This window comes from Bos grunniens, chromosome 22, assembly GCF_055505025.1.
Source record: "Bos grunniens cultivar Pamir isolate PY7600 chromosome 22, Bosgru_T2T1.0, whole genome shotgun sequence".
Lineage (NCBI taxonomy): Eukaryota > Metazoa > Chordata > Mammalia > Artiodactyla > Bovidae > Bos > Bos grunniens.
This window is the reverse complement of record NC_141186.1, coordinates 16,695,262-16,714,836: the sequence shown is the minus strand read 5'-3', so window position 1 is coordinate 16,714,836 and position 19,575 is coordinate 16,695,262. Positions and strand designations below refer to the sequence as shown.

Genomic DNA, 19,575 nt, shown 5'->3' with positions numbered 1-19,575 from the left:
GGCATTGTTTGTAAAAGCAAAAGATAGAAAAGAACCTACATGACCACCAGTAGGGCACTTGCTCCATGAATCACAGTACATCCATATAACAGAATATCACACAGCAGTGAAAAAGAATTAGAACTTACAGGCAAACAAACCATCTCCAAGACACACTGAGTTAAGAAAAAAAAAAGTATCCTAAGGTCGTGTGTGTGCGTGTGTGGGGGGGAATATATAAGACTATAAATGCATGTCTGGGAGGATCCCCAAGAAATTGATAACAGTTATCTCTGTGATGCACGTACTGGGGTACTCTGGGCTGGGAGGGACACAACTTCTTTATTGTCTGCTCTTGTACCACCGAACTTCTTACCACAGGCAAGCACTGTTGTTCCAATTAAATAAAGCACTTTTAGATGAGGAGAGGGGTTCTTGGAGGCACACTGAGAAGATAGCTTGGGCGAGGAGATAATGGCCTTTAGCCTTAGTTATCTTAATCCTGACTGTGACTACTGACTATGAAAATGTAGATAATCCAAAAAAGTGGGGGCATATGTATACCCACCTGATTCATTTTGCTGTATAGTAGAAACACAACATTGTAAAGCAACCATGCTCCAATAAAAACTTACTTCAAAAAAAAAAATAAATAAAGAGAATGTAGATAATAAGAGAACTTCCCTCCTCAGGTGAAGTCTAAATGAGATTAAAAAAAACATTTGGCATTTAGCAGAGTGCCTAGCACACAGAAAACCCCTCCAACTAACAGCAGTTACAACCTTGCTATTGGCCCAGCACGGGGACCTGGGTAGCCAAGTAGCCCACTAGGACTTAGGTTGCCTCCTCACACCCAGGGTGACACAGGGCAGCCCCAGAGAGGCACACAGAAACCAGGACCTCTCGGGTCTGGGCTAGGCCCCAGTTGTCAGAGATTATGTGTCACAGGGTGTGGAAGCCTGGATTGATCCTCCGTGCCCCGAAGGCCTGCTCATTCCATCTGTCTTCTCCTCTGGCCCCTGCTGCTGCCTGGGTCAGAATCCAGGGTCTCTCCTGGACTCTGACAGAAGTGGTCTGTATGATCTCCAGAGGCCTTTCTCCCCTCACCAGCCCAGCCTCCACTCTCCACAGCTTTAACTGCATGTCACAAACACTGGGGTTATATATATTCTCCAGCTGAATCCCCTCGCCTGGCATTAGGTCCTTGGTAACTGACCACTGTATTTCCCCTGACTCTTATTCTGCTGTTCCCCACTATCCATTCCACACCCCACAAGAACATCTTACCACTCCAAATAAGCCATGATCTTTTTCTTAAATTTCCCTTCTGATCATGTAAGTAATTTAGGCTCACTGTAGAAAATATAGACAATGCAGGAAAATTTAACCACTGTTAATACCTCAGGTATTTATTTCCTTCCAGTCTTTTCTAGGCATGTATTAATATATTTAAGAAAAATGAAGTGTCTATACACACCACTGGATTTTATACTTTGCATGTTTCACTTAATATTATTGCAAATATTTTATCATATCACTAAATATTCCTTAAATTATGATATTTAGTGGTTGCAGAACATTCCACCACATATAATCATTCTACTATTGTTAGTCAGTTGGACTGTTTTCATTTTTTGTAAAATATTAACACTGATAAGTATATAAACCATTGTCAAAAACTAAAATAATTAGTTTTAGTTTTCTAAAAGTGGTACTACTGTATCAAAGGATTATCAACATTCTTTTTTAAATCATTTAGCTTCCAATAAAACAATAATGAGTTAAAATGGTTTAAAATATATGAACAACAATGATGGGACAGGGAAACAAAGTTCTAGAGGATAGAAAATGGATAAAATGGTGGTTTCATCAACAATAAAATTAGATGGAGGGAGTGACAACTTGAAATACTTGTTGAGGGCAATGCAGTGAAAGGAGGCAGCTGTCTACCTGCCAAATTCCAGATGACTTGGGACTTGGAAACCCCTGGTTCAATGAAGGGTAAGGTGGAATAGGGCTAAAAATAAGTGCATCAGGGGTCTTCTCTGGTGGTCCAGTGGCTAAGAATCCAAGCTTCCCCTGCGGGGGGGTGGGGTGGGGGGGGCGGTTCACTCCCTGGTTGGGGAACTAAGATCCATGCATGCAGTGCAGTGCCGCAAAAAAAAAAAAAGAAAATTTAAGAATAAAAAAATAAGAGCATAAACTGAAAACCTGAAGTAACATTTGATCCCCTTGTCTCTCACTCTAGAGAATCACTTACATTATCCAAACCCCAGACAAAAACATGAGATGATTTTTTGCCAAAAGATCTCTGCATCCTGGCATTTAGTCTTCAGGGAAACAACCTCTTCCTACCAACCACTCAAGAGGGAAGCCTTTTACTGAGCCAAGCCTACTACCTGCCTCCACACCACACAAATATATGCATGTTCATATCTGAGTGTATAAGAATCACAACATATTTGAGGAAATCCTCCAGAGAGTCAACAAGATAAACAAAAAGTAAAAAGGACCCAGAGCAGGGGAATGAAGGTGGTGAGGCAATTCAGTGACAGAAGAGACTTTAAGGAAAATCCTTCTAATTAGAATACTCAGATTTAAGAGGCATCTGTAAAATGAGAATAGTATGCTACACAAAAGGAACAAAGTGAGAACAAGAAAAGGCTCTTACAAATTAATTACTGCCAAAATACTCACTAGAAAGGTTGAAAGATAATCAAGGTACTCTCCCAGAAAATGGTATCTAAGACAAGGAAATGAAAGTAATATAGTAAGTAGTTGAGGATCAATCCAGAAGTCAATTTGATTGACAGCAATTGCAAAAACAGTGAAAATAGGGAAAAAAAATATATGGAAAGGGAAAACTGTCACAAATAACATGAGAAAATTTCCTAGAAGTACTTGAGTCGCTAGATTGAAAAATTTAATCTGAGTCCATTAGGGAATGGAGTATATCAAGGATAAACGGGAGACTTTAAGAGCTTGAAAGGGGTGGAGAAAGAGATCACAAAAATGTGAGTTCTATTGATTGTCAAAGAAATAAGAATGCCTACAAGCTCTGGGGGTAAATTTTCAACCTAGAATTTCACAGCCAGTCAAACTACCAAGCAAGTGTGAGGGCAGGAAAAGTTGTTTTACATACGTAGGCACCCAACATACTCTTATGCCTTCCACATACTCTTTTTGGTAAGTGACTTGATGCTCTGCAGTGAAATGAGAGTGTAAATAGAAGGTAGATGTGGAATTTAGGATGCTATGTACCAGTGTAACAACTGGATAGTAGGCATAGAGAATACCAAGGACCGGGCCTTCCCTGGTGGTCCAGTGGTTAAGACTCTGCATTTCCACTGCATTTCCATGGAGGATGGGTTTGATCCCTGGTCAGGGAGCTAAGATCCCATGGGCTACGTAGTGTGGCCAAAAAAATTTTTTTAATTAAAAACAAACAAACATCATGGACAGACTAAAACAGGAGGCTGGAGGACTCTGGAAGGGATATATACAGGAGAAAGGGGGACTCAAAGAACGTCTAATTGGATGGAGAATTTGGAAATAACGGAGGATATGTTAAAAGCAACCAGCACAAGGGGAAAAGAAAGACAACTAGAAACTTCAATAAAAACAAAATGCTGCTCCAAAAAGAAAACAGAATCATAATAAATTACTTACATCTGCAGAAACATGTATACAGTCATAATAACATTCATGCTGTTTATTTCAACTTTCAGAACAAATCAATAAACAAAGCATAAATGACTATGGTTACAGAACAGAATTTAAGAATTGTCAGACTTGACACTTTCAAAGGCAGAGAGGTGGACAAGGGGAGGAGACAGAGCATCCCACATTCTACCAAATTCTACATCCCACATTTTACCAAATGGAGAATTAGAGATACTGTTTATAGTTAATACAATAAAACTAAGTTTGTGATTATAATAAATATTTTTCCTGATTATAAAATTTTTGTTCCTTATAAAAAATACAAAAATTATTTTAAAAAATTTTAATCACCTATAATTCCATTATCCCTAGGACCTGGGTTTGAGCCCAAGCTCTGAAATTTACCATTTGTATGGCTCCAAAAAAGTCACTTAAACATTTGTAACTTTTTTTTTTAATATTTCCTTCATGTCTTTTATCTATATACTTTTAAAGAGTATACAGTGTATGTAACAACATTTTATGAGAACTGCACAATATACACACAATTTTGAATCCAGATGCTTTTCACTTTAAAGCCCAAAGTAAAACTCTGGATACAAGTATCATGTCCTTCTAGACTTGTAAATATACTTCTTGGCCATGGGGAGGTCAGAGGTTTTCCAGAGATGGGCCTGAGCCAAATATTAAAAGAAACCAAATATTAGGCAAAGCAGAAGGGGGCTGTGGGGCGTGGTGATGAGAGGTCACAGGCACGAGAGCAAGTTGCCTCCAGGCCGCAGTAAAGGTGCCTGAGAAACGAAACCCATAGGCTGGAAAGAGATGATAAAGAACTTGGTAAATAAACATGTTAAGGGATCCAGCTTTCCAGTGAGAGACATGAAAAGGGGGGAAATGCAGGCCTTGCTTGGTTTGGTACCCCAGGACCTAGCACCATGTCTGCCACAAAGAGAGTGCATAACAACTATTTTTGTCATCAATGCCTGATACACTGGAAGCCAGAAATGGCTCCTGGGTTTCTGGTCTGGGTGTTGGATGATGCCACCATTTGCTGACGGGGGGAGGGGGGGAATCCAGGAGGAGCAAGATTGAAAAGGTTATGTGTCTGGGCAACATCCCTAGAGATTCCGTAGTCTGATGTTAATTTTGAAAAATGTCACTGGGAATTCTCTGGCAGTCTAGTGGTTAGGATTCAGCACTTTCACTGCAGGGGCTGGAGTTCAATCCCTGGTCAGGGAACTAAGACCCCACTAAGTCACACACAGCCAAAAAATAAAGTTACCATTCTGTAGCAGGTGTGGGTGATTACATAGTACATCCCCAGGTGTGACTTGAGACCCCAAAGGATTCTCGGATTGGCCTCTGGGAGTTTATATGCCTCCACAAATGAACACAAAACTGAGCGTGCAATCTGAGTTTCTCCTAAAGAGGATCCACAACCTCCAGCAGATTCTCAAATGGACTGTGACCCCAGAAAGGTTAGGCACAAGGTGGGAAAGTGACAGAAGTGGGAGGACAGCCACCTAGAGAGGGGACCCACAGCATGGTGGAAGGGCTAGCTTCCTGAGCCTGGAGGATTCACAGCCAATTGTGTTTGAGAGGGGGCTGTGTGTGCTTATGTGCATGTATGCTGCTGAGGAATCTCTCCCCCAGGCCCCCAAAGCACCCGTACAGGATTCACTTTTGCATCCCTTTGCTCCATGTAACATACATCTGTTGGTCTCACTTAAGGGTAAAAACAGATTTCTGCATTCTACCCTTAATGCTCATTGTTAGGCCTAGCTCTCTGAGAGCTGAAAGACTGATAGTTCTCAGCAACTTAAGAAAATGGGGCTTCAGAGTTCACATCTACTTCTGGCAAGACCAGCCTAGGAAGAAGGGAGATGAAGGGACTTCCCTGGCAGTGCAGTGGTTAAGACTGTGAGCTTCCACTGCAGGGAAGATTCGATTTTTGGTGGGAGATCTAAGTTCGCATGAAAAAAAAAAAGAAGGGCGACGACCCCAAGGAAAAGGACAACCTAAGCCACGTTTCATAACAAAGGGTAGTCACTCCCCTCCTACCAGAAACCCTACTGGAAAAAGTAGACGGTAATTTATTTTGAGGGTTGGAATTGAATTGGGAGGAAAAGTTGTTATGAGGTGGGGAAGGATCTGGTCTGTTTAGCAACCAACTCTGCTAAGTCACTTCAGTCGTGTCCGACTCTGTGCGACCCCATAGACGGCAGCCCACCAGGCTCCCCGTCCCTGGGATTCTCCAGGCAAGAACACTGGAGTGGGTTGCCATTTCCTTCTCCAATGCATGAAAGTGAAAAGTGAAAGTGAAGTCACTCAGTCGTGTTCGACCCTCAGCAACCCCATGGACTGCAGCCTTCCAGGCTCCTCTGTCCATAGGATTTTCCAGGCAAGAGTACTAGAGTGGGGTGCAACCTACTAAGCTCACGTAATTTGTGTAGGATCAGGAGTCCTGAACCTGGGTGTGATTTGTGGAAACCCAGATTTGGAGATGAAATACAAACAAAAATGTAAAAAGTCACTCTGTAGAATGGGGAACAGAAAAGCATGTTATATAGAACTTGTTTCACTCATACAAATAAATTGTTTGGTATATTCACTTGAAACACAAATACAGTGAGTCAGGTCACAGAGTCTCAGCAGCCAAGGGTCGTTAGAGGCACAGAAGCCGATGTAGTCAGTGTCCTTTTCTGCTGAAGCAGAACACTGCCTTATACTAGAGTTCCCCTCCACCTCTGATCACACACATCTGTGACCTGCAGGTTTTACTTGTCTGCAGTGGTTCACTCCCTTCCAAAGTTTTAAAAAATATTGAGGCCTAAAACAGAGATGGCTGGATGGCATCACTGACTTGATGGAAGAGAAGTCATACATACTTTGATGAAAGACTGATTAAAGGGGAAAACAAGTTAAGAAGTTAATAAGCTTTTTGTGTATGCCTTTTGTATGGCAAAGTACTCTATAAACTACAAAACGCTGTGTAACTAATATTTAGTCCTGTAGAAATGAGACAATAAATGCATGGACTTACGCACAAGAGCTGCCCCCAAGTGCTCTCACCAGGTATAACATTTACAATAAATGCTTGTATGCTGAAAGTAGGATGGAGATAGACCCAGGAATCAAGAGAAGAGACTCAAACCCTATCTTAAATTTGCTGGTCACTCTAAGGCACACCCCCAAATCTGTCAGCTCTGCTTCTTCACCTAAAAATGAGACTATCTACCCCTTTCTCAGACTCTGCCACAGATTCAGGTGGGGTTACATGTGCAAGACAGAATGAACATGGCAGAACAAAGGGAACCTGGATTTAGGACCTGGGTCTGAACACAGGCTTGTTACTTAGTCTTGGTTAAATGACCTCTCTCAGGTAAGGGGGACAAACAGCTCTTTCAGTGTAACAGGGATTAAGGTAACGATCTCTGTGAAAACATGATGTAAGTGCCAGGTATTATGACTCTACACAAGAAGGTACACAAGGAATCAGGTTCTGTATAAACACAAGGCAATATTATTATATGACTCTACCTATTGCATAGTTGTAGAAATTGTTTTTCCAGGAATAAAGGCTCAAATGGTAACAAAGGTATCTTACCTCAGCCAGTTTCTTCCTCCTCCTAAAAGTTTTCATATGCCAATACCTCTGAATTTCTAAAAAAACACAAATTAAGATCTTAGGAATTCCACTCTGCCCCCTCCCTCTCTGTTCATTTTCCTCTTGGGTCCTCTCAGAATTACAAGGGCTCCATTATTTCTTCTAATGACCAGATCATTCAGAAAGTGACAATGACGCCCAAACTGAGCCCTCTGGCTGGCCTGGGCGGAATGAGAACAGACAAAGTGGGCATGCCTCCAGCTTTATTCTGTGACTTCTCTTATCTGGGAAGGGGTCTGTTAGCAGCGTCTCACTCAAATGGAATGCAATGGTAACCAGGGTTGTTATTAGAAGACTTGTTGATCTTCTCAAAGGAACACAGCCCAGCAGTCTCGGTGGCTCTGCTGTGCAGTCTCCATCCATCCTCAAGTGACTGCCATGCAGGCTGGGAAATGATCAGAAGAGACTCATCAGCAGTCTCCAGAGCTTTACCATTCCAACTGTCATGAGGTGCAGACCATGAGGGAAACAACCGGTTCCTACTTCCATCCATTTAAGGAGTGGCAGACAGTTTTTTGTTTAATTAAAAAAAAAATTACCCAGGGAATGGAAAACTTATCATGTTCATAGGTGAGAGTTGTTGTTGAATTGCTACCCCAAGTGGTTTCCTTCATGAGTCACTGCTTAAACCCAAAATACTAGAACACAAGGTTCAAAGCTCCCGAATTCCATCAGTCAGACACACCAGTAACCTGCATGTTGTCCAGGAAAATTACCAGAGTTTTCAAAAACAAAATTAAGTGAAAAATCCTTTTCCCCAGAAGGATCTTTATCACGGAGCTCTGTATGACCCGTTTCTAAGAAGGCCACATCCCACTTCAAACAATATGATCACTTGGAGTACTGTTAAACATAAAATCCTTGCCTTGAGGCCTTCGTTTTCATTTTCTTTAAACTAGCCTCTGAAATGTCTGCCTTGTGTTTTGTGCTGCACTCCTGAAAACTGTTGCTTTTTTTCTTTTTTTTGGCTGCAGAGCATATGGAACTTCCCCGACCAGGGATCAAACCCGTGCTCCCTGCACTGGAAGCTGAGTCTTACCCACTGGACCACCAGGCAAGTCCAAAACCGTAACTTTGTAGGACAGAGCAGGCTTCATTTTTGCCAAGGAGGAAACAGCCAAGAGGTTTCTATCCGACTTGGGGAGCAGGAGGTTTGGATCGGCACCTGGAGGTCTCCCTTGCCCTCTATGTGCTCTCCACGAGGTGGGTTCTGTGGTGGCGCATGAGGTGCGAGTTGGAGATGAAGGCTGCACCGCACTTGGCACACTCATAGGGCTTCTCCCCCGTGTGGGTTCTCTGGTGCACTGTGAGGCTCGACCTCTGCCGGAAGGACTTGCCACACTCATTGCATGTGTATGGCTTCTCCCCGTTATGGATCCTCTGATGAATAAGCAGGTACGAGCTGCACGTGAAGGCCTTCCCACATTCGTTGCACACGTACGGAAGGTCCCCGCTATGAATTCTCTGGTGCACGATAAGGCAAGAGAGCTGACTGAAGGCCTTCCCACACTCGCTGCAGTCATAAGGTTTCTCTGCAGTGTGAATTCTCTGGTGCACGATGAGGTGTGAAAAACAACTGAAGGCTTTTCCACACTCTTTGCACTCATATGGCTTCTCCCCAGTATGGCTTCGCTGATGCACAATAAGATTGGCGCTCTGGGTGAAGGCTTTGCCACAGTCATTACAGGCGAACGGCTTCTCCCCGGTATGGATTCTCTGGTGAACAATGAGGTTGGAGCTCCGGGTAAACGTTTTCCCACACTCGTTACATTCATAGCATTTTTCTGTGATGTGGACTTTCTGGTGCCGGGCAAGCTGTGAGCTGTAACTGAAGGCTTTCTCACATTCGTTGCACTTAAAGGTTTTCTCTAAGGAGTGGATTTTTTGATGTACAGTCAGGTTTGAACTCTGGGTGAAGGCTTTCCCACACTTTGAACAAACATAGGGTTTCTGTCCAGTATGGATTCGCTGATGCACAACAAGGTTTGCACTCTGAATGAAGGCCTTCCCACACTGGTGACATTCAAAGGGTTTCTCCCCAGTGTGGATTCGCTGATGCACCACGAGATTTGCGCTCTGGCTAAAGCCTTTCCCACACACGCCGCATGTAAAAGGTTTCTGCCCAGGCTGGCTTTTCTGATTTTTAACAGAGCCAGAACTGAGGGTGTATCGCTCCTCAGCTTTGGGACACTTCTGGTCTTCCTCTTCTTTGAGGTTTTCAGGGAGGTGACAGTCCTTCACTGTCACCTGTCCAAAATCTTTCTGCTCCCTCTTTATTCTTTGCCTCTTTAACATGTTCCTATTTTCACAGGCTTCTCCTAACTTGGGTCCTTGCGGGTCAACTTTCTGGATTCTTCCTGAAACGATGAAGGATTTTTCTGTTTCATCACATATTTCAATTTTTGGAACCAATAACTGTCGATTTTTGGTTTCAGCACCTGAAACAAACAAACAAAAACAGAAAATGTAAGTTTCAGATTTTTATGATCTAGAAAAAGAATAGGATGGTCAATTCATAAAGATGGGGAAGTATATTGAATTCAGCTGTAAGCTGCAGGTCATGAGCAACTGCACAGGGGCATCGAGCATCCAGACACCCTACTGGCACAGACCAGGGCAACTCTCCAACCAAGAAGGGAGTGGGTGGCATGGGGATGTTTAAGGCACAGAGCAATACTGGGCAAGGGGACAGTCCAGTTTGGTCGCTGGCTAAGACCATGGTAATGCAACTCCAGCACAGTCACTCAGGAAGGGCAGTGTCAGAGAAAGAGAATGGCTGAGCCCTGGATACAACAAAGCCCCGACTTCGACAACAACAGAAAACCCTGAAAAGCTAATCTTTTTTTGGTTATATCTATTTCTACTGTTGTGATTTTTTTTTTTTTAAACTCTACTCCATTTTTCTCCCTGTAGTTTAAAACTGCTCTTATATCTTCTTTTCTTCTGTCTTATCTTACTTTCTCCTTGTTACCTCTTTCCCCTACTACCTCTTCACTCTTCCTTTCCTGGTTTTTTGGCCACATCACATGGCTTTTGGGATCTTAGTTCCTTGACCAGTGATTGAACCTGGGCCTTCAGCAGTGGAAGCGGGGAGTTCTAACCACTGGACCACCAGGGAATCCCCCCCTCCTTTTTTTTCTTTTTCTTTTTTTTAATATTTTTATTTATTTTTGGCTGTGCTGGGTCTTCGCTCCTGTTTGGGCTTTTCTCTAGTTGTGGCGAGCGGGGGCTACTCTCCAGTTGTGATGCTCAGGTTTCTCATTGCCATGGCTTGTCTTATTTCGGAGCATGGGCTCTAGGGTGCACAGACTCAGTAGCTGCAGCTCCCGGGATCTAGAGCACAGGCTCAATAGTTATCTTTCTGGATCAGAGATCGAACCTGTGTCTCCTGCATTGGCAGGCGGATTCTTTACCAGTGAGCCACCATGGAAGCCCCATCTTCTGAATTTTTCCAGATGTACAAAGGAAATAAAAACAAGTTATACTAAAAAGTTTAAAAACTTGTTTTAAATATATACACTTTAAGTACTTCCCTGGCAGTCCAGGGGTTAACACTCTGTACTTCCAATGCAGGGTGCAAGGGTTTGATCCCTAGTCAGGGAACTAAGATCCCACATGCTGCGTGGTATGGCTAAAAAATTTAAAAAAAAATTTTTTTTTTATTTTAATGTATAAACCTTAATAAATTCAATTTTAATGAGTACACACCAAACTGTAAATAAAACTCTCAGACATTCACATCAAAATTTCCAAAGTACTTTCATGTATACTATACAATTTTATTATCAAGATGAAAGTATTTCCCTTCACTTGTACGGGAGCTAAAAAAGTGCAAGGCTGTTTTCACTCACTGCTATATGTCCAGCACCTGTTACACAGCTGGGCACACAGGAAGCAGTACCTCAACAAATCTTATATTTACTGAATGAACAGACCCCAGTTCATAGAACAGAAAATGGAGGTTCAGAAAAAGAATGGACTTGCTCAAGGTCAAAGAGTTCTCAGAGATATGGCAGCAACTACACTGGGGTTCCCCTCTCAATGGCTAGAAGTCAGTGTTCTCGCCATTACCTGTAACAACAGAAATTGCTGGCAGAAAGGTGAGTCCTGGCTGGGAAAAGCAGGGAAAGAAAATAGTTGTCTGGTCTTGCCTGGTGGTCCAGTGGTTAAGACTCAGTCTTCCAATGCAAAGGACAGAAGTTCAATCCCTGGTTGGGAAACTAAGATCCCACATGCCACAGGGCAATTAAGACTGCACACTACAACTAGAGAGCCTGAATGCTACAAGTAGAGAAGCCCTTGAGGCAACCACTGAGCCCATACTCTGCAACAAGAAAAGCCCTTGCACCACAATGAGAAGCTGGTGCACCACAACTAGTGAAAGCCTACAGCCCACTTGCTACAACAAAGACCCGCACAGCCAAAAAAAAGAAAAACAGAAAACAGTGGCCATTCCTAGTGGATGGGTGCAGCTGTTGGAGTTCAGACCATGAATGTCTGATAAAGCAGGGAAACAGAAAAGAAGTGATATAAGGGGAATGTGCCAGAAGGACTGGAACAGAAAGCAAAGATAGGAAACAGAAGTTACTGAGAGTTTGGGGAATTAAATAAGACACAGGAATATGAAAGGTGGCCGTCCTAACCTTCCCCAAAACACTGGTTTAAGAAAGGGACTTGGTTTGCAAATGCTTGAGGAACTGGCTAGGGAGGAGAGAGGGTTCAGAATATTCAGCCACAGCCCTGGCCAGGCAGACTCATAGCATGTCAGTGCCAGAGGGGCCTTGGCAGGCATGCAGGGACTGCTTCCACAACACAGGACTTATGGTGACCACACACTTGACCCAGTTACATGTCCCTACTTCACAAGCTTCCACCACTGCTAGCCAGGCATATCCTGAGTCCCAGCCTGGAGAACCAGGTGGTAAGTCAGCCATCATGACTGACTTTGGACATCATCATGGCTGACACAAGTGTTCAAAATCCTCTAGAAAGTCCACAAAGACCTATGAAAATGGAACACCTCAAAAAATCACCACAAAAGGTGACCCTTCTTATCTTAGTTAGCTTCTCTTGCAGGCTCACCAAGCTACAACAAATACGAAGCATAGGGAGAGGACATGTGTCTACATGTGTGCATAGATATGAAACTTGCTGAACAATAAATGTAATCGAAAGTTAAATTTGGAGAACTTCCCTGGTGGCTCAGTGGTAAAGAATCTGCCTGCCAAGTAGGTGATACATTTGATCCCCTGATCCGGGAAGATCCCATTTGCCGAGGACCAACTAAACCTGTGCGTCACAACTATACAACTCTCAAAGCCTATGCTCCCTAGAGTCTGTGATCTGCAACAGAGAAGCCACTGCCTTTGCAGCAAGAAGGCCCAGCAGAGCCAAAAATAAATATGTAAAATTATTTTTTAAAAAACTAAATTTGGAGTTTACCTGTGTTTGCCTGGTGTGGTGTCTTGAAACTGTGTGCAAAACAAGCCATTTCCTATGACAAATGCATAGGCATCTTTCAGTATTCCTCTGCCCAGCTCTCCCTGACACCTTCAACACCTCAGTACTCTCTGTTGCTCAGGCTAGGAGACCATACCAGCAGCCTCTGAAAAGATTTTGAGAAACCTCAACAGTCAGATTCTGAATCAGAGAATTGACCTCACCTAGACAGGCCATGTTCCCATGAGTGTCCAGTAGCTCGCTCTTGGCCAGAGTCCCTGGTAATGAAGAGCTGCCTGGGGTTGAAGCAGCAGGTGCCTCTTGTGTTGGTTTCAGGACTACAGCCATGTCCCAGAACATGTTCTGACCCTAGAAACAAGCAGGCACAGGTGGGTTTCTGAGGAGACTGTCGGTGGAAGGTGGTATGATCATAACTTTGAGGACAAGAACATAAGCACCTATTCTTCAAGGCCATAAAAAAAAAAAGAAAGAAAGAAAAACACCAAATATTTAAAAAAAGGGAAAAGGAAGCCAGAGAGTCTTCCCTAATCCCCAAGGTGAGTTAGGCAGAGAAGCAAGCATGCTACCTTTTCCCCTATCACTTTGATTTCATCTCACTGCCCAAACCTAACTTGTCAGTGAGTGCATGACAAGACATGTGGAGATTTTTCAGAGTAGATCTTCCTAAAGCCTAAAGATCAAAGAAGCAAGGTTCTGGTCATATTATTACAGAGAGTCTTTGGGGTACCTCTGCCCTCATACGGCTAGTCATGGTGAGGTGTAGGTTTGAAAACATACAGCCTCACGACTCAAATTGTGGTCTGTGGACAAGCAGAATCACCATCACTGGGAGTGTGTGAAAACTGCAGAGTCTCTGACCAATACCCCAGATCTCCTGAATCAGAATCTTCATTTTGACAAGACCTCATATCCCCTGACCCCAACCCCTGGTGATTCTTACGCATATTAGTTTGAGAAGTACAAGTAAGAGTTATCAAATCATGCCTGGACTCACTGGAAGAGCTTTTTTTTTTTTTTTTTTGTATACAGAGATCTGGGGCCCACCTCCCCAGAGATTCTGATTTAACTTACATGAGATATGACATAGGTATCATGATTTCATAAAAAAACTCCCCAGCTAATTGCAAACTGTAGCACAGTTTGAGAAGCACTGGTTTATAGAAAGTACTGAATGTCAACATCAATAGAATAGTACGTTTCAATTAAATTGCAAAAGACTAAAGGCCAGAGCCCTCACCAGGAAATAAGCCTCTAGGTGTGGAAGCGGAAGGACAGGGTCCCTCCTGAAATCATGTGCAATCTTTAGGACCATCCTCCCTCTCTCCTCCCCGACCACTGCTTACCTTTTCCTCCTGTTCTGACACAGGGAGGCATGTCTGAGGAGCTTCCCCAGGGGCCCAGACTTTGATGTCTTCAGAGTGCACTTGTTGGCTGGATGCCTGGCCCACAAAGCCTTCCTCCTCTTCTTCCTCTTTTTTCACTGTCACTGGGCCCCAGTGAGCCAGGGCCACAGCCTCTCTCAATTCTGTGGTCATCGTCTCTGCTCAGCAGAATTCCTATGGCTGGGGGTTGCCCAGCAGAAGTCAAGCCCCATCTAATCTTTAAGTTTCAAAAGCTTCTTCCTGAGTTTCCTCCCAGGGACATGATGAGTAGTATCTACTGGGAAATCAGAAAACACTGTTAGTAGAGCAGAGGTTTGCCTTGATGCCACTAAGACCACAGGTTACCAGTGTCCAGGCAGCAGCCACTACAGCACAGGGTTTGCTCTATTCCTCAACAGGATGGAAGGAGTTGGACTGTAAATAGGCAATTTATCTCCATAATGATCACATTACAAACACTTTTATGTAATGTTTATTGATTTCCCCTGATTATACAGTTAATATAATTTAATTGTAAAAACTTAAAAAAACAGAAAATGATTAAAAAAAATTACCCCTTGCTCATCTCCAGAGAGATAATCACTGTATACTGAAGAATTTAAAATTCTTATTTTGAGGGAAAATCTCCAACCATACTGACAATTATGACTTGAATTTTTTAATTTAGGGGATGCATATTTTCACAATTATCACCATGGGCTTTTTTTTTTTTAAGAAGGGTCATTACAATGCAAAGATTTTGTTTTGTTTGTTTTAAGCACCAAAAACAATAGTATGAACAAAAGACTCTCAAGAAAAAGACACCAACTGTGCTTCCTAGGTAGCACTAGTGGTAAAGAACCCGCCTGGCAATGCAGGAGACATAAAAGATGCAGGTTCAATCCCTGGGTCAGGAAGATCCCCTGGAGAAGGGCACAACAATCCATTCCAGTATTCTTGCCTGGAGAATCCCATGGACAGAGGAGCCTGGTGGGCTACAGTCCATGGGGTCGTAAAGAGTTGGACATGACTTACTGCTAAGCAACTTGGCACTAGACACCAACATGTTAGGAGAGGTTATCTCTGGGTGATGTAATCACAGGTGGTTTTAAGGTCCTCTTCCTTTGATTTTTATATTTTTCTATTTCTTTCAACTGTGAGACAAAACAGCACTCTTAAGATGGTAGATGTTTTAATGTTAAGTACATACAATGCCACCTCCTTCTGGCATGGTACTCTAAATATTATAATATACATAATTTAAAAACAATATAAATACTATATATTATATAATACCTATAATATTATAGGACTTCCCTCATAGCTCAGTCGGTAAAGAATCTGCCTGCACTGCAGGAGACCTGGGTTCGATTCCTGGGTTGGGAAGATCTGCTGGAGAAGGAAATGGCAATCCATTCCAGTATTCTTGCCTGGAAAATCCCATGGACAGAGGAGCCTGGTGGGCTGCAGTCCATGGGGTCGCCAAGAGTTGCACACGACTTAGCAACTAAACCACCACCACCATAATATTATAATTTATTAAACCAGCCCCTATTTATTAATCACTGCTTTAGTAAAAGAATCTTGTTTCCAGTTTATTTTCTTAACATAATTCTTAAGATTCTTTTCATGCAAATAGTTTTTTCTGCTGCTGAATTATTCCTTTAGAATAGAGGGATTACTAACCAAAGGATTTTATAGGTGACATATATTGTCAAACTGCTTTCTAAAAGGACTGAAACAAATCATATCACCATGAACTAACAGTTCCCCAGTATCACAGCCAAGCCAACAGATTTTTTTGTTCTTAATCTGTGAGTATTAATCTACCATTATAACTGATTATGGAGAAACTGAAATTTTCCTATTTCCCTTTAGGTGTCTTATTAGGAGAAAAGTGCTAAATTTCATTAAGTTCTCTTTTGCTACTACTGAAGTGATCATATACTTTATTCTGCATTAACTTATTGGCAACTTATTCCATACCCTGCATCTCTTGAGTAGTGCAATATTTCAGTCCTGCAACAAATCTTAATTCTGGAGAATTCTTCTTTCCATGACTAGTTGAATTTTATCAGGGAGGAAGGTCCTTAATACTCGTTTCACCCGTGTATACACAAGATCGCCTACTTTGGGCATTGGTATCAGACTGCTGATATTCTAACTGGCCTCCAGCCCTAGACAGCACAGTCTCCTATCATGGGCTTTCTTTCAACGTCCTTTCCCTATTTCCAATCGTGGCAACCCATCTCCTCCACCTCCAGACGCCACACAGCCCAGATCCTGGGATAAGCCAGGCCCCTGGGGCGGTTCGTGTCCAACCTACCCCGGGGCTAGGCCCCCGGTAGGTAGGCAACAGCGGATTTCCGAAGTGCCGGGGCGCGGAGCAGCCCCGGGACAGACAGACAGTGCTGGGATCCCTGAAGGGAGGACGAGGGGGGCATACCCCTGGAATGGACCCTCCCGCGCCCCCGACGTTCGCGCCCAGGCCACACCACCCCCGCTCACCGTGCGCGGAGCAGAAGCACGGCCGGAGCTCGCGAGCTCTGGAGCAGAAGGCGGGTGGCCTGGACCCCGGCGCCTACCGGCACGAGAACAATGACCGGACAGGAAGTGCCTGGGGATGGGCTTCCGGCTCCCCAAGTCGCCAGACCAGCCTCTCTAGGAATCTCGGAGGTACTGTCTTCTCGTTGGGTGTCCAATTTCGCAACGGATCAGGGATGGAAGAACAAGCTTAGAGGAAGAGTGCAGGTGGACTAGGGACCCTGAACCTCAGGGCAAGGGGCATTCCTACGCCTGGCAAGAGCAATGAAGTGAGGAGAGCAGCTGGGAGCCTGAAGCTACAGAGTATCCATCTGTAGAAGGCCCTGATCATTTTGACCCTAATGTTTTATTTTGGAAATATCAAACGTACAGAGAATGGTACAGTGAATGCCTGTACTCAACAAATAACACTTCACTGTCTTTGAGTTGGACTTTCCTGGTGGCTTAGTAGTAAAGAATCTGCCTGCCACTGCAGGGGACAGGATCAGATCCTGAGTCCAAAATATCCCCTGGAGAAGGAAATAGCAATCCGCTCTAGTATTCTTGCCTGGAGAATTCCACGGACAAAGGATCCAGGTAGGCTTCTATAGCCCATGAAGTCACAAGAGTCAGACATTACTGAGTAACTAAACAACGTTTGCCTTCTCTCTCTATGCATACTGAAAAACATATTTTTAAAGTTGTAAACATCAAAATACTCATTCCAAATACTTCTACATGTATCCTTTAATAATAATAAGAATCTTGACACTAACAATACTATCATTACAGGTAGGAAAATTAACAAATATTCCCTAATATCATCTATTATCAGTCATTTTCAAATTTCCAACTGTCCTAAAATATAGACTTCATTAACTGTTTTTCCAAGTCAGTTTCACACACTATATTTGGTATGGCTGTTTAGATTTGCTTTCTATTATGAATTTACAGATTCACAGGAGTTGCAAAGATAATAATAACCTTCAACTAGTTTCCACCAATGGGTACATCTTACATAATTATAATTTAAGATAAAAATCAGGAAACTGACATTGGTACAATGTGTGTGTGTACTTGTCATTTTATCACGTGTAGATTTGTGGAACCACCATCACAATTCAGATACACAATGTTTCCAACACCAAGACCTCTCTAAGGGCAACCCCTCCCTCTTCTGTTGCTCTGTCCCTCCATCCCCAACCTCTGGCAACCACTAATCTGGTTTTTTTCATCCCTATACTTTTTTTGTTATTTTAGAGTATTATATAAATGTGACCATACAGTATACGACCTTTTGAGATTGGATTTTTTCACTCAGCATAATTCTCTTGGAATGCACTTGAGTCACTGCAGATATCAATAGGTCATTCAATTTTACTGCACAGTAGTAAGTATTCCATGGTATAGATATATGGCAGTTTCTTTTAACCACCTGTTGAAGGATATTTGATGAGTTATTACAAATTACTATTACTAGCAAAACTGCTTTTAACAATCACATACAGGCGTGTGTGTGTGTGTGTGTGTAACAGTTTTCATTTTTTTGAGATGAATGCTCAGAGTGCAAATACTGGGTCATATGGTAAATGCATGTTTGGTTTTATAAAAAACTGCCAAATTATTCCCCATGGTGGCTGTACTATTTCTCATTCCTGGCAATGTAACAGATTCAGTTCCTTTGCATCCTTGCCAGCATTTAGCATTAAAATATTTAAAAGCTCTTCTGATAGCTGTACAGATTTGTATCTTGCAATTCCCTAGTGGCTAATGATGTTGAGTATCTTTTCACTTGCCAATTTATACTTTGGTAAAATACCTGTTCATGTCCTTTGCCCATATTCTAATTGGATCTATTTATTATTGCTGAGTTTTAAGAATTATCTAGCCTAGATACAAATTCTGTGTTGGATATATGATTTGCAGACATTTTCTCCCAGTGTGTAATGCCTTTTCATCCTCGCTCTTTAGTATCTTTTAAACCCCCCTCCCCTCCACTAGTTGTATCTTTCATTATGGAAAATTTCATACATATACAAAAGTAGTACAATAAACTCTCAATACTCACCCAGCATCAACAATTATTATCACTCCCTTCTCTTTTTCATCATCTTTGAAGAATCCAGTGCAGTGGTGTTTTTTTTTTTTTGGCTGCACCGCCCAGCTTGTAGGATCTTAGTTCCCCAACTGAACTAAGGATTGAATGTTCGCCCTCCGCAATGAGAGCAGAGGACTCACCACTGGGTGGCCAGGGGATTCCAACAATGCAGTTTTCCTAGACAATATGCCACATTCTGAACTTGTTTCTTATGATGTTTTTTATCTTGTTCCTTTGCTTCCTGTATTTCCTGTAAACTAGCAATCAGGTCTAAGAAGCTTGATGAATTCAGGTTATACTTTTGGCTTATCGCATTACATGTGGAGGGAGGCACATTATGTGAGTTGTCTCAGCAATGTTACATTTTGTTAAACTGATTAAGAGGTAAATGCCAGATCTCTTCATTGTTAAAGTACTTGTGATTATTACATAATGGGGGTAATTTTTCTTCAGTATGGACAAAAAGCATCTTCATATTCATTACCCCATAAAAACTCAGGGAGGTAGATATTCTTCCTTCTGTTTAACAAATGAAGAAACCAAGGCTCCAAGAAATGAAACCATTTGTCCAAGGAAAAGTGGCAGAATCTGACTCTTAAGGCCTTCAGACTTTTAACTCAGGCCCCTTCCAGTTTTCACTCTTGGTCCTTTCAGTCTAAAAAGGAACCAGCCCTCAAAGAACTTCAGGGTTGAATTCATAACACTTACTATAATCAACACACCACTGCAATGCTGCTAAGTATCAGAAAACAAAATCCCAATATTAAGGTATTTATACTTCAGTGACAGAACTGGCGTTCTGAGAATTACAACATAAAATTACC

At 42.5% G+C, this 19,575-nt stretch overlaps 1 protein-coding gene across 4 annotated transcripts; it reads right to left on the bottom strand.

Moving 5' to 3' along the window:
• Positions 1 to 3,665: 3,665 nt before the first annotated feature.
• Positions 3,666 to 16,727, bottom strand: ZNF35 (zinc finger protein 35). Of its 4 annotated transcripts, none has more exons than XM_086366437.1 (4): positions 16,639 to 16,727; positions 14,113 to 14,428; positions 12,973 to 13,117; positions 3,666 to 9,747 (listed from the first exon to the last, which is right to left on the bottom strand). In XM_086366437.1, the coding sequence occupies exons 2-4, from the start codon at positions 14,302 to 14,304 to the stop codon at positions 8,495 to 8,497; spliced, it is 1,590 nt and encodes a 529-aa protein (XP_086222563.1). In that variant the 5' UTR covers positions 14,305 to 14,428; positions 16,639 to 16,727; the 3' UTR covers positions 3,666 to 8,494. The 4 variants fall into 4 exon arrangements, with proteins under 4 accessions (XP_086222563.1, XP_086222562.1, XP_086222566.1 ...); XM_086366436.1 differs by having other exon boundaries at positions 14,113 to 14,425; XM_086366440.1 differs by lacking the exon at positions 12,973 to 13,117.
• Between the last annotated feature and the right edge of the window lie 2,848 nt (positions 16,728 to 19,575).

Bases quoted from the DNA above. Each gene is read 5' to 3' on its own strand.
- ZNF35 (XM_086366437.1), bottom strand. From the start codon at position 14,304: ATGACCACAGAATTGAGAGAGGCTGTGGCCCTGGCTCACTGGGGCCCA. The intron at 13,118-14,112 runs GTAAGCAGTGGT...GCTTGTTTCTAG, and splicing joins TGTCAGAACAGGAGGAAAAG to GGTCAGAACATGTTCTGGGA. The intron at 9,748-12,972 runs GTGAGGTCAATT...TGTTTGTTTCAG, and splicing joins TGGGAACATGGCCTGTCTAG to GTGCTGAAACCAAAAATCGA.